The 12,031-nt window shown below is 36.6% G+C and overlaps 2 protein-coding genes across 2 annotated transcripts; both read right to left on the reverse strand.

The window, feature by feature from the left end:
* Nucleotides 1-2,535: 2,535 nt before the first annotated feature.
* LOC139900504 (uncharacterized) lies at nucleotides 2,536-2,931 on the reverse strand. Its single transcript, XM_071883274.1, has one exon. The coding sequence runs from the start codon at nucleotides 2,929-2,931 to the stop codon at nucleotides 2,536-2,538; it is 396 nt and encodes a 131-aa protein (XP_071739375.1).
* Nucleotides 2,932-3,059: 128 nt separating this feature from the next.
* On the reverse strand, nucleotides 3,060-4,532 carry LOC139900511 (uncharacterized). Its single transcript, XM_071883280.1, has one exon. It carries the CDS (start codon nucleotides 4,530-4,532, stop codon nucleotides 3,060-3,062), a length of 1,473 nt encoding a protein of 490 aa, XP_071739381.1.
* Between the last annotated feature and the right edge of the window lie 7,499 nt (nucleotides 4,533-12,031).

The raw sequence follows: 12,031 nt of genomic DNA on the forward strand, positions 1-12,031 counted from the left end.
TTGTGTTTAAGAAGATATAATTACTGTTCTAAAATAAAGAAATAATATTAAGTACTATGTTTCCGAAACATGAAAACCACCTTGAGTGCATGCTCATGCACGTAAAATATGGGCTTGCTAGAGTGCTTATCCTATGTGACATATACTCAAACGCCATTGATATTTCTACTTTCGTAATTATTAAATTCACTTTAACTGCGCATTAGGTAATTATACTATACAAATGTCTGATGTTCAACTGTTCAAGCGTCTAATTCACAATTTTTAGTAGACCTATCAATTTTGTTAAGTAACAAGATTGAAGGTACGCGCTACGCGGCTAGACATGTATGATAAAAATTTGATAAATCTAACAATCTGGAAAGTTCAAAGCGCTTCAAAATTTACCCTCGCACGTTATACGTATTCGTTAGAAGCAGTTAATATATGTGAAAATACTGACCATAAAGGCAACAAAGAGAATGCAACTAATTACACAGACATGCTGAAATTACCTGACTCAGCATATTCACTTAAAAGACTGCATTTCCTAACGAAAATTTGCAGAAATACACCAATACATAAAAACTATAATTTACAGATCAAATTGTTTAACCAAGGATCAGGAAGTTAACAGACAAGGATAATCTACATCTTATAGTAGCTAAGGATTACAAATAGAAGTACACAAACCAAGTTTCCAGCAACCATACACATGATCAACGTTCGGGATAAAAAGTTTTGCAAAACAGCACCAGGTAACCTGGTTTACAAACTTCCAGTCGTCAAACAAAAAAAAATGCTGATTGTGCCTGCTACCCCGCTTGCGATCAGGCCTGAAGCCTCCTACACTTTCTCTTTGCTCCAGCCTTACCTTTCTTGGAGTCTTCGGGGAATAAACTTCGCTTAGCTGTCTTCTTTGGACTCCCTTCTTCTGGTTCTACTTTCTTTGTTTGCTCCTGCTTCTGTAACTGGACAGTTGGTGGAGTCGTGCTCGTTGTGGTGACTGTGGCAATTTCAGCTGTGCAGGAATAAGATCTATGAGTGCAGGTTACAGGTTACAAATTAAAACTGAATATAGGCTGCGAAAGTGACGGTAGTAATGAAGTCAAGGATAGAGTACAATGAAGAAATACATAACTACGCAGAAGGTGAACACGTTGGTAAGATCTGGACTTCTGAAGAGGTGTCAGACGTACCATCGGTTGGTACTTCGTTTGGGATTTCGTCAAGAAGTCTTGTGACAATGAATTCTGGTATTGGTGGATTGAAATAACAATGTGTTGCCTGGGTACAACCAAGCTGGTGTTCCCGTTTTACAAAACAAAGTGAAAAAACAGGCAACAAATGGTTATACAGTTTTTTAATGGGCGCATAACAATTACATGTAGTAATTACAAAGACTGTGTTTTTAATTGTTAGATACCATGGTAAAGCTTAGGCCGACACGAGCTGACTGCCAAAACAACTGGTTTTTCCATAGCGTCGTATGCGTCCGAGTCAAAAGTAGCTGCGAGCTCGTTCCAGAGAGTTAGCTGAATTGTGTCACCACTGTACACAAATGCATGACAAACTTTTAGTTAGAAATACATGTTAAAAAAGGGGGGGGGCAAAAAAAATGCGTTCTTCGCTAGAAGTAATTATTGCGGGTTACCCGTGTTGCGAAAAGCAAGTCAGTCTATTCCCGTTAACACATTCTACTGAATAAATGCTGTTATGTTTGAAATTTTGCAAACTAAATAAAGAAAATCCCAAACAATGCATTTATTTCTTTTTATTTGGTAAATGATGACTTACTCAAGATTTGTGAGGTCGATTCTTCTTCTTATAAGCCGTTTGTGGTTAACGTCTCCGATGATCACTGGGTCTTCAAGAAGATCAATGCAGCCAATGTAGTCTGTTCACGTGCATTTCATATGAATGTATGTTTAAGAACTTAATTTTAAATCATAAGTTATAATGCAATTATGCAAAACATACCAGCGAGAACAGTGGTGCTCGGGACACGTGTACGCAATTGATTATAAGCTATAAACTGGAAGTAATGATCAGGATAGTCTGAAAATGGAAGTTCTTCAAAAATTGTGTTGCGATCAAACGACAATGACGTTGGGCCTGGTAATATTTTCTCCCACCGAGTTGTAGCATGAGTCGAAAAGTTTGTTAACGCATACACCTTGTTCAAGTGCATAAGTTCGTCAAAATATTCCTTATCGATGTATTGCATATTCACAAGCATAGGGTAGTTTTGCACCATGTAAAGAGCATCAAACATTTGGTATAAATAAAAGAGGAAAACAAGCTAATAGAGATGTAAGACGCGAATACCATTTCTTCGATAAGCATGCAACAGTAACCAGTTGGAGCCTGGTTGTGATAACTGTAGGTTACCCATTTACGATAGATTCTCGCTGCAATTGTTCTGTCTCTCTCACCCGGTATTAGTTGCCCAAGTACCGTTATTTGTACCATATTATCAAAAGGAAGAAAATAATTAGTACTAAATATAAATATATATTAACTATATACATAATTCATCTGTGGCTGTGGTCTTCTTTAGCAGGTGGAATGGGCAGGTGGTGCTGCCTCGAAGTCGGTAATTGCGGATAAAAAATCTGTGTTGACAATATTTTTGGTTACGTTAGGCCCGTGGTCTTCGTGTTTTTTAATTAGCCGTTTCAAACCGCCCGGTGATGTAGCTCTCGACAGCGCAACATGGAGCTGCCCGTGACCGAATAGAGGTTTCGGTAGATAAACTCCAATTTGGTTGAGCGATTGATCCTGGCTTTTGTTTATAGTCATCGCGTATGAGATTTTTAACGGGAATTGTTGTCTCTTCATAATGAACGGCAACGTTGGTTCCTTGTGGATAAGGCTCATTCTTGGGAAAAAGACCTTCTCACCGACGCGGGTGCCCGTAATAATTTCAGCTTCCACTGACTTGACTAACATCTGCGTAATTATCATTCGGGTGCCATTACAAAGCCCACCTGCTATATTAATGTTGTGAAGTAGAATGGCTGGTACACCCTTTTTTAAATGCAGCTCAGGCGGTGGCAACCCAGGGTAGTTCAGCGTATTTAGATATTCTGCAGGTAGAGCAACTCCGCCTCACCACCGTCATTTCCATGTGGAGTTACCGTGTCGTAGCTGCAGTAAGTTGTAACTGGACCATCAACCATATCGACGATTAAGCTATTTATCGTATCGGCAACGTCATTCTTGGGACAGACAATTGCTTTTTGCTGCAGGTCAACTGCGGATGGATTTTGCAGCGATTCACGAGGGTAAATAAAAGAAATAAGATTGGTCAATCCATTTTCATCATCAGGAATACAGAACTGATCATGGATTTGTACCCAACGACTATTCAACGGGTCCTCTGTGTCAGGCACACCAATTTCACCATTTCCTACCCTCAACAACCACTTCGAAAATTCTGCGTTCTGCACCCTCATTGATGGTGTTAACCCTGGGCTAAGTAGTCGCATGTTTTCTGCAAGTATGAAAACCTTGAATCGCTGCCACAAATGTGAAGTCGTAATACAAGCACCAAGGATAGCTGATTTCCCTCCTTTTGTCTGAATAGGTAACGTTTGTTTAAAGGCACCACCAAGTATCACAGACTTGCCTCCAAAAAATTCTTTAGTGTTTCCTAAAATATCTCGAAAGCTCCTATCAAGAGCTTCGAAACAACGCTTATCATTCATTGGCGCCTCATCCCATATAATAAGGTCTGTGTTCTGCAGTAATGTCGCCATCTGGGTATTTTTCTTGACGTTGCACATCGATTCATCGGTTATGACCAGCGGTAGTTTAAATCGAGAATGTGCGGTTCTTCCTGAAGGTAGAAGTAGAGATGCGATGCCAGATGATGCAACAGCAAGAACTATCTTACCGCTAGATCTCAACGCTGTGATTATGGCTTTCCATAAGAATGTCTTCCCGGTGTCACCATGCCCGTATACAAATATATGTTCTGTCCGTTCATTCCACGAAGCGCTTGTTATAAGATCGTAAATTTGCTTTTGCTTAGAATTCATTTGACGTTCGAGTTCCATGCGTTCGGCATTTAAAGCTGCACGATCATAGTTTCTCTCCTCCATGATAAGACGGTTGGCCAAATATGCGAGCAGGTCAGCTGGCAGCGATGGTAATGCGAAATCGGAAATCGGTTTTGAACAATAGCTCATAAGGATCTCTACCTCATACAGGACAAAGTTATGTAGTTCATCGGTGTTTATATGCAAGTGGGACATATTTAAATTGACAGCTCCACAAAGAGGTATATCATCACCCATTAGTTTCCAGTGATTTTCCCAAAGAGCAAGTGGGTTCGTAACAGTGCAATAAGACAAAATGTGCTCGAAAAGAGAGCGTAACTGAGACGATGTGGCAGATACGGATGCTTCTTCTAGTACCGTTGACCACTCTCTATCATCATCGAGTAACCCAGCAGCTTCACACGCAGACCGGTATGTATTATGAAGGATCTGGTTGACTGTTCTAATATCTGCAAAGCTCTTGCACCCCTTTTGATGGCACAAAAGCATCCTTAGAAAAAACGCTTCTCCATAGGCGGGATGTATATATGATATCCTGCCAATTGATGGTTTCTTTAGGTTTGCTCTGCGCTGCCAACTTTTTTTTGACTCGTACCAAAAAAATTCGGTTGGAAAATCCAAATATGTAAGGTGGCTTCCATTAACTGAAGATGCATTAAATTAAGCCACTCAGTGAGAGTAGTTTTTTTGGCTTCACTGTTTTCAACAATAGCATGCAGGGGTTGCTTGCTCGGAAACTTTACCAGCTGCATATTTTCAAGATGAACAGCCAGAATCTGGACAGCAGGTTCCCGATGATGAATCGGGAAGTTAAAAATCTGCCAACATGCTTCGTGAGGACAAATGAACCGAGCATCTATAAAGTTTTTAATTTCATCAACTGGTTGCGTCTGCTGCTGTGATTGGCGGTTGTCACTGCCTATAGGTTTTGCTATACGAACAACTACACGGTCGGTACCTTTTGAAATATATTTGAACAGGTATTTAATGAGGCTCGTCGTACCACAACATTCAACGTTTATGTGAGCCTAAAAAGTCATACATAGTACCCTATTGTAAGGAACAACATAGTTGTTATCGAGGTGGACACCAGCACGAGTTGTATATATACCGGTACTACACCTGCGGTAGTGAGCACGACCGTTGTCATCAAAGTACGTCTTGTCAATGTATTTCTTTAGGAACTTTTTTAAACATGTAAAATTTTGATTGTATGATGCCCGCTTATTGGCAAGGCCACATGGGCCATGCATCATAGTTGCAGATATGACTGCATAACCGAGAAAATCAATTCTGGGGTCAGGCAGTTCTGCACTTATGTAGTCGTCTAAATTGTCCCTGATAGCTGCAGAAACCGAGGTGTGCACCCAAACCAAAGTGTGGCAATGTGTCAGGCCTCTTTTCTGAAATTCAATCGTATACAAAACTGCAAGACGCAAATAGAATAGTGTCAGTGAATTGGCAACAACAAAACATGCAATATTCATAAAGTAAATAGGAAATTGCAATTATGTGTGTGCAATAGTACCTCCGCGAACATGGCCAAGAGGCCGCTAGTCCTTTAAAAAGTTTATAAACTCATTGACCTTCATGTGGAACCCACGAGCGACTATATTGGCTCGGTCTGAAGGCGAAAGGTGAGGAAAAGGCTTCAGGTACCGAGCAATTTCCGGCTACTTTGCATTACACGTGAAAGTTACAAAAATTGCCGGGTTTCCAAAAACGCGTGAAATTGCCAAAGCATCAAGATAATGACTGTACATATAACGTGGTCCACCAGTTAATGTAGCGGGAAGAATCGTCATGCTACCGACATTGGAACCAGTTTTATCACCTCTATCGATAGCGTCATACAACCCTGAAAGGTGCTCGGCCCGTATATCGTTCTGCTTGTTTCTGATGTAGTACATTCGGTTGAGGTCAATGCTGTAATATGCCGTCACCACATACTGCTGAAATAGATGACTCCTCAAAATCAGATTGTAACTCTGAAGCCTATCATGAATCTGGTGTAGTGACCCGAACTTTTCCATGTTTATATATATTAAATGAAGTTGATATTTACATGATTAAATGTTTTCAACATGTTAAACAATCAAACTTCTTAAGACTTGATTAATTGAAATAGGTTTCATGTAGACAATTGACCACCCAAGTTGACCGGCGATTTACGAACGTTAAAACTTGTAAAAACTATATGATGATATATATATGGCTATGTATATAGCTAACATGATATTATGAAAAGTAAGTATCTCACTAGGTATATTAACAATGAGTTATATACATAAAATGAGACTATTAAATTATGAAACTCGAAACGATATATATAACGATTATCGTTTTAGCAACGCCTTACTAAATACATATGTATCATATTATGATATATTCATTGTTGGTGATTTGTGTCACCAATATAATTTAAGTGTAGTGGGATTAATTTGTTAACCAAAATAACCTTGATAAATATCGAACAAGTTTGGGAAAGTGTGGAGTGCACACTTGTTTGAACTTATTTTGATTATGAAAGGGGTTTGGGGGCAGCGCCCCTGATAGCGGGGACCAAGGGGTGGCAACCCCTGGCAGGGTCCAAGGGGTAGAGCCCCTGGCTCAGTTAAAATTGTGTTAAAATGTGTTAAAATCGCTTTATTAAAAAATATGTTAAAATTTGATTTAAAGCTTTCAACAACATTAAATGAGATCGTTAACTTAAAGCTTTCAAAAACAACACTTACATGTAACGACTAACGATGACTTAACGACTCAGTTAAAATGAATATACATGTAGTGTATTAAGATGTATTAGTACACTTTTGAAAGACTTCAAGACACATATCAAAGTAATTCTACTTAGCAAAAATGCTTACAATTACATTTCCATTCATTTTCATCAACAATTCTAATCGTAGTCATTCAGTATTGGTATCCGTATTATACACAGTTTCTAGACGTACTTACTATGAGTATATACCAATAGGAACTAGCATGTGATTCCACTCTTGATTATGTCATGCATGACTAATCAAATTTAACTTCTACTATGAACTAGTCAACTAACTAGAACTCCTTTTAACCCCACTCACCACTCATCATTCACCACTCACCAATCAATCCATTTCACTTCCAATTCTCTTTCTAATTCTCTCTCAACACTTACACACACTTATGAACGAATTTTTCCAGTAAACTAATCATCATCTTCATCAAAAATTTCTTCAAGAATCAAGCTATAATCATCATAGGAAGAACACTTCAAGAACACTTCAAAAATCCTTTCAAGTTTACTAGTTTACTTCCAAGCTTTCTAATCCATTCCAAGTAATCATCTAAGATCAAGAAACCTTTGTTATTTACAGTAGGTTATCTTTCTTATTCAAGGTAATATTCATATTCAAACTTTGATTCGATTTCTATAACTATAAACTATCTTAATTCGAGTAAAAATCTTACTTGAACTTGTTTTTGTGTCATGATCATACTTCAAGAACTTTCAAGCCATCCAAGATCCTTTAAAGCTACATCATTTCATGTCACTTCCAGTAGGTTTACCTACTAAACTTGAGGTAGTAATGATGTTCATAACATCATTCGATTCATATATATATATATAACTATCTTATTCAAAGATTTAAACTTGTAATCACTAGAACATAGTTTAGTATATTCTAAACTTGTTCGCAAACAAAAGTTAATCCTTCTAACTTGACTTTTAAAATTAACTAGACACATTTTCTATATCTATATGATATGATAACTTAATGATTTAAAACTTGGAAACACGAAGAACACCGTAAAACCGGATATACACCGTCGTAGTAAAACCGGGGGCTGTTTTGGTTTGGATAATTAAAAAACTATGATAAACTTTGATTTAAAAGCTATTATTCTGGAAAATGATTTTTCTTATGAACATGAAACTATATCCAAAAATCATGGTTAAACTCAAAGTGAAAGTATGTTTTTCCAAAATGGTCATCTAGACGTCGTTCTTTCGACTGAAATGACTACCTTTACAAAAATGACTTGTAACCTGTATTTCTGACTATAAACTTATACTTTTTCTATTTAGATTCATAAACTTAAGTTCAATATGAAACCATAGAAACTTGAATCACTCAAAATGGATTTAAAACGAAGAAGTTATGGGTAAAACAAGATTGGATAATTTTGCTTGTTGTAGCTACGTGAAATTTGTAACAAATTTATACAAATCATAACTTAACTAACTTATATTGTATTATACATGTATTCTAACATATATTATGTAATCTTGGGATACCATAGACACGAATACAATGTTTTGACATATCATATCAACCCATCTATATATATATTTCAGAATAACCATAGACACTCTATATGCAGTAATGTTGGAGTTAGCTATACAGGGTTGAGGTTGATTCCAAAATATTATATATACTTTGAGTTGTGATCAAGCCTGAGACTTGTATACACGAGGTCGTGGATTGATTCGAGATAATATATATTGCTTTATTCCGGTACATCTAACTGTGGACAACTAGTTGTAGGTTACTAACGAGGACTGCTGACTTAACAAACTCAAATCATTAAAACGTAATAAAAAATGTTGTATTTATATTTTGATCATACTTTGATACATATGTACATATTTGTTATAGGTTCGTGATTCGACCAGTGGCCAAGTCTTATTTCCGGCAAAGTAAAAATCTTTGAAAGTGAGTTATAGTCCCACTTTTAAATCTAATATTTTTGGGATGAGAATACATGCAGTTTTGTAAATGTTTTACAAAATAGACGCAAGTACTTGAAATTACATTCTATGTTGGATTATGAATACCGAATATCACACTTTTAGCTTGGTAGTCTAAGAATTAGGGAACAGACACCCTAATTGACGCGAATCCTAAAGGTAGATCTACGGGCACTAACTCCCCCCATACTGGAAAATGGTATGCTTTAGTACTTCGAGTTATTATTACAGATGGATTTCTATTTTGGGGATATTCTATATGCATTTTGTTAATGTCGGTTACCAGGTGTTCAACATATGAATGATTTTTATACAGAATGTATGTTATTGAAAGATGAAATCTTGTGGTCTATTATTACGATTTGATATATATAGGTTAAACCTATAACTCACCAACATTTTTGTTGACGTTTAAATCATGTTTATTCTCAGGTGATTATTAAGAGCTTCCACTGTTGCATGCTAATTTATGGACAAGAGTTGGAGTCAGCATGCTTGTATAATAATGTTTAAAAACTGCATTCGAAGATTTAAATTGATGTGTAATATTATTGTAAACCATTATGTAATAATCTTATGAAAACGCTATATTTTAGATTATCATTATTTGATAATCGTCGTAATATTTTTAAACCTTTATTGATAAAATAAAGGTTATGGTTTGTTTAAAAATCGAATGCAGTCTTTGATAAACGTCTCATATAGAGTTCAAAACCTCGCAACGAAATCAATTAATATGGAACGTTTATAATCGATATGAACGGGACGTTTTAGTTGGTATCCGAGCGTTGGTCTTAGAGAACCAGAATTTTGCATTAGTGTGTCTTACCGACTTGTTAGGATGCATTAGTGAGTCTGGACTTCGACCGTGTTTTCTTCAAAAACGATTGCTTAACACTTTTTGTTGGAAACTATATATTATTAACATGTAAATATTATGTGATATATTAATCTCTTAACACGTTTGATATTGTGTGATAGATGTCTACCTCTAGTACAAATCCCATCGACTCACCTAATAATAATGAAGAGTCGAATATATTTTGGGAAGATTCACAAAATCCCGAGGAGGAACCGGAAGAGGAGGAACCGGAAGAAGAGGAACCGAAAGAGGAGGAACCGGAAGAAGAAGAGGTTTTGGAGGAAAAAATATTAATACCTACAGTTAAACGATTAAGTAAAAGAAAATCCTCAACCAACGGACCAAAGTTAATAATGGTCAATGGTGTTTCCGCCGAGGAAACAAAATATTGGGAAACTTACCAATTTTCTGATGAATCGGATCCCGACGAGGATTCCGATGATGTTATAGAAATTACCTCGACCCAATTTGAAAAAGCAAAAGAAAACAGTACGGGAAAATGTATCAAAATACAGAAACCTGATTACAACCCCGATGAACTTTATATATATCGTAAACACCCGTACTTCTTAAATTTTAACAATAACCCGGGAACCTCTAAGCCACCAGGTTTTTCTAAACCATTTGTGAAAATGACGGCTCGTATTAGGGGAGCACCATATATCCCTAGGAAATTAGCGAAACGAACCAAGTCCGAAGAAGAAGAAACGAGTGAGTCGGATTAAAGAGTTGTAATCATGTTGTGTAATATATGTAATATAGTGTGCTTGTGCTTTTATGATAAATGTAAAAATTGCTTGTATTGTTTGTTAAGTATTTTTTTATGAATCTAACCCTCGTCTATTTTTACAGTATAAAAACACAAAATGAATGTTAAGGATAGACAACCAAAAATTTTAGAAGACCTACCTGGGGACATGATTGATGAAATCTTTTCTAGAGTCGGTCAGAATTCGTCAGCACAATTGTTTATGGCAAAATTAGTTTGTATAACATTTGAAGAACGTTCCAGGCATGCCTTAGTTAATAAAAGGCTTTCCTTTGATAGATGGGGTATATCACATTGGGGAGACCATAAGTTGCGCCGTGTTTTCTTTAAAGCATTAAATGCGGGAAACCCAGAAGCAATTTTACGCTACGGGTTGAGAACCTATTTTGACTCTACCTATCCCAACATAGGTATTCGTGCTTTAGAAAGAGCTTCTAACATGCAACATAAATAAGCATGTTATGCTTACGGGTTAGTGACGTTCGCTTCTCACCAAAGTGAGAAAAAGAACATCGGATTACAACTATTAAATAAAACATTCCCACAAGTGACGGACTCAGTAATTGGGATGAGAAACAAGGTTTTTACATTGTTACGAGGCTGTTGGGCATTACGTAACCCTCATCCTTTTGACGACATTACAACATGTTGTCTAGCCAATGGTCATAACGGTTACTTTCCACAAGACCAAGGATGGGAAGTAGTCTTAGTAAAACCAGAATTCATGACTTGTTTCTAGACTTCTGAATTACGTATTATTGCCTTTACTGAACGACTTGCGTATTAACTAGGATTGTTGTCACAACTGTTTTGTATCAAAATTATTGTGTGCTATATTTTATGCTATATGTAAAATAGCGGTATTGTAAATTTGTAAAATATTGTATAAAAGTTTGAACGTGAAATTTATTGTAATCAGTTTTTCATATAGAATTGTAGTAGTTAAATTATATGTTAGCTACTAAGTATGAACCTAATGGGTAGGGACTACCAGAATTAAAACTTATAAAACGCTAATATGAAGAAAAAACTTTTATAAATAAGTTCATATTATGCTACGAAATACTATTGACTACTATTAATATTCTATATGATTAACTTAATTCTTTTGGCTATTTTTGAAGGAAATGTCACCGACTACTCGTCAGAACTTGAACATGAGCGAGGAAGACTTCCGTGTTTTCCTTGCTGCGAACATAGCCGCCGTACAGGCCGCAATGAAAAATAACAACAATAAATCTAGTTCTAGCAGTGGAACTAATTCCACAAGAAATCGTGTAGGATGCTCCTACAAAGAATTCACTGCCCGCAAACCTTTGGAATTTGATGGAACCGAGTGTCCAATCGGATTGAAACGGTGGACCGAGAAGGTTGAATCGGTGTGTTCCATAAGTATATATATATATATATATATATATATATATATATATATATATATATATATATATATATATATATGTACTAAAGAAGACAAAGTAAAGTACGCTACGCATACCTTCATAGGTATTGCGGTAACATGGTGGAACACCTACCTCGAGTAGGTGGGACAAGATGTTGCTTATGCACTACCGTGGTCAGCATTCAAGTATTTGATGAACGAGCAGTACCGTCCCAGAAACGAGGTT

The sequence above is a fragment of the Rutidosis leptorrhynchoides genome, chromosome 1 (assembly GCF_046630445.1).
Source record: "Rutidosis leptorrhynchoides isolate AG116_Rl617_1_P2 chromosome 1, CSIRO_AGI_Rlap_v1, whole genome shotgun sequence".
Taxonomy (NCBI): domain Eukaryota; kingdom Viridiplantae; phylum Streptophyta; class Magnoliopsida; order Asterales; family Asteraceae; genus Rutidosis; species Rutidosis leptorrhynchoides.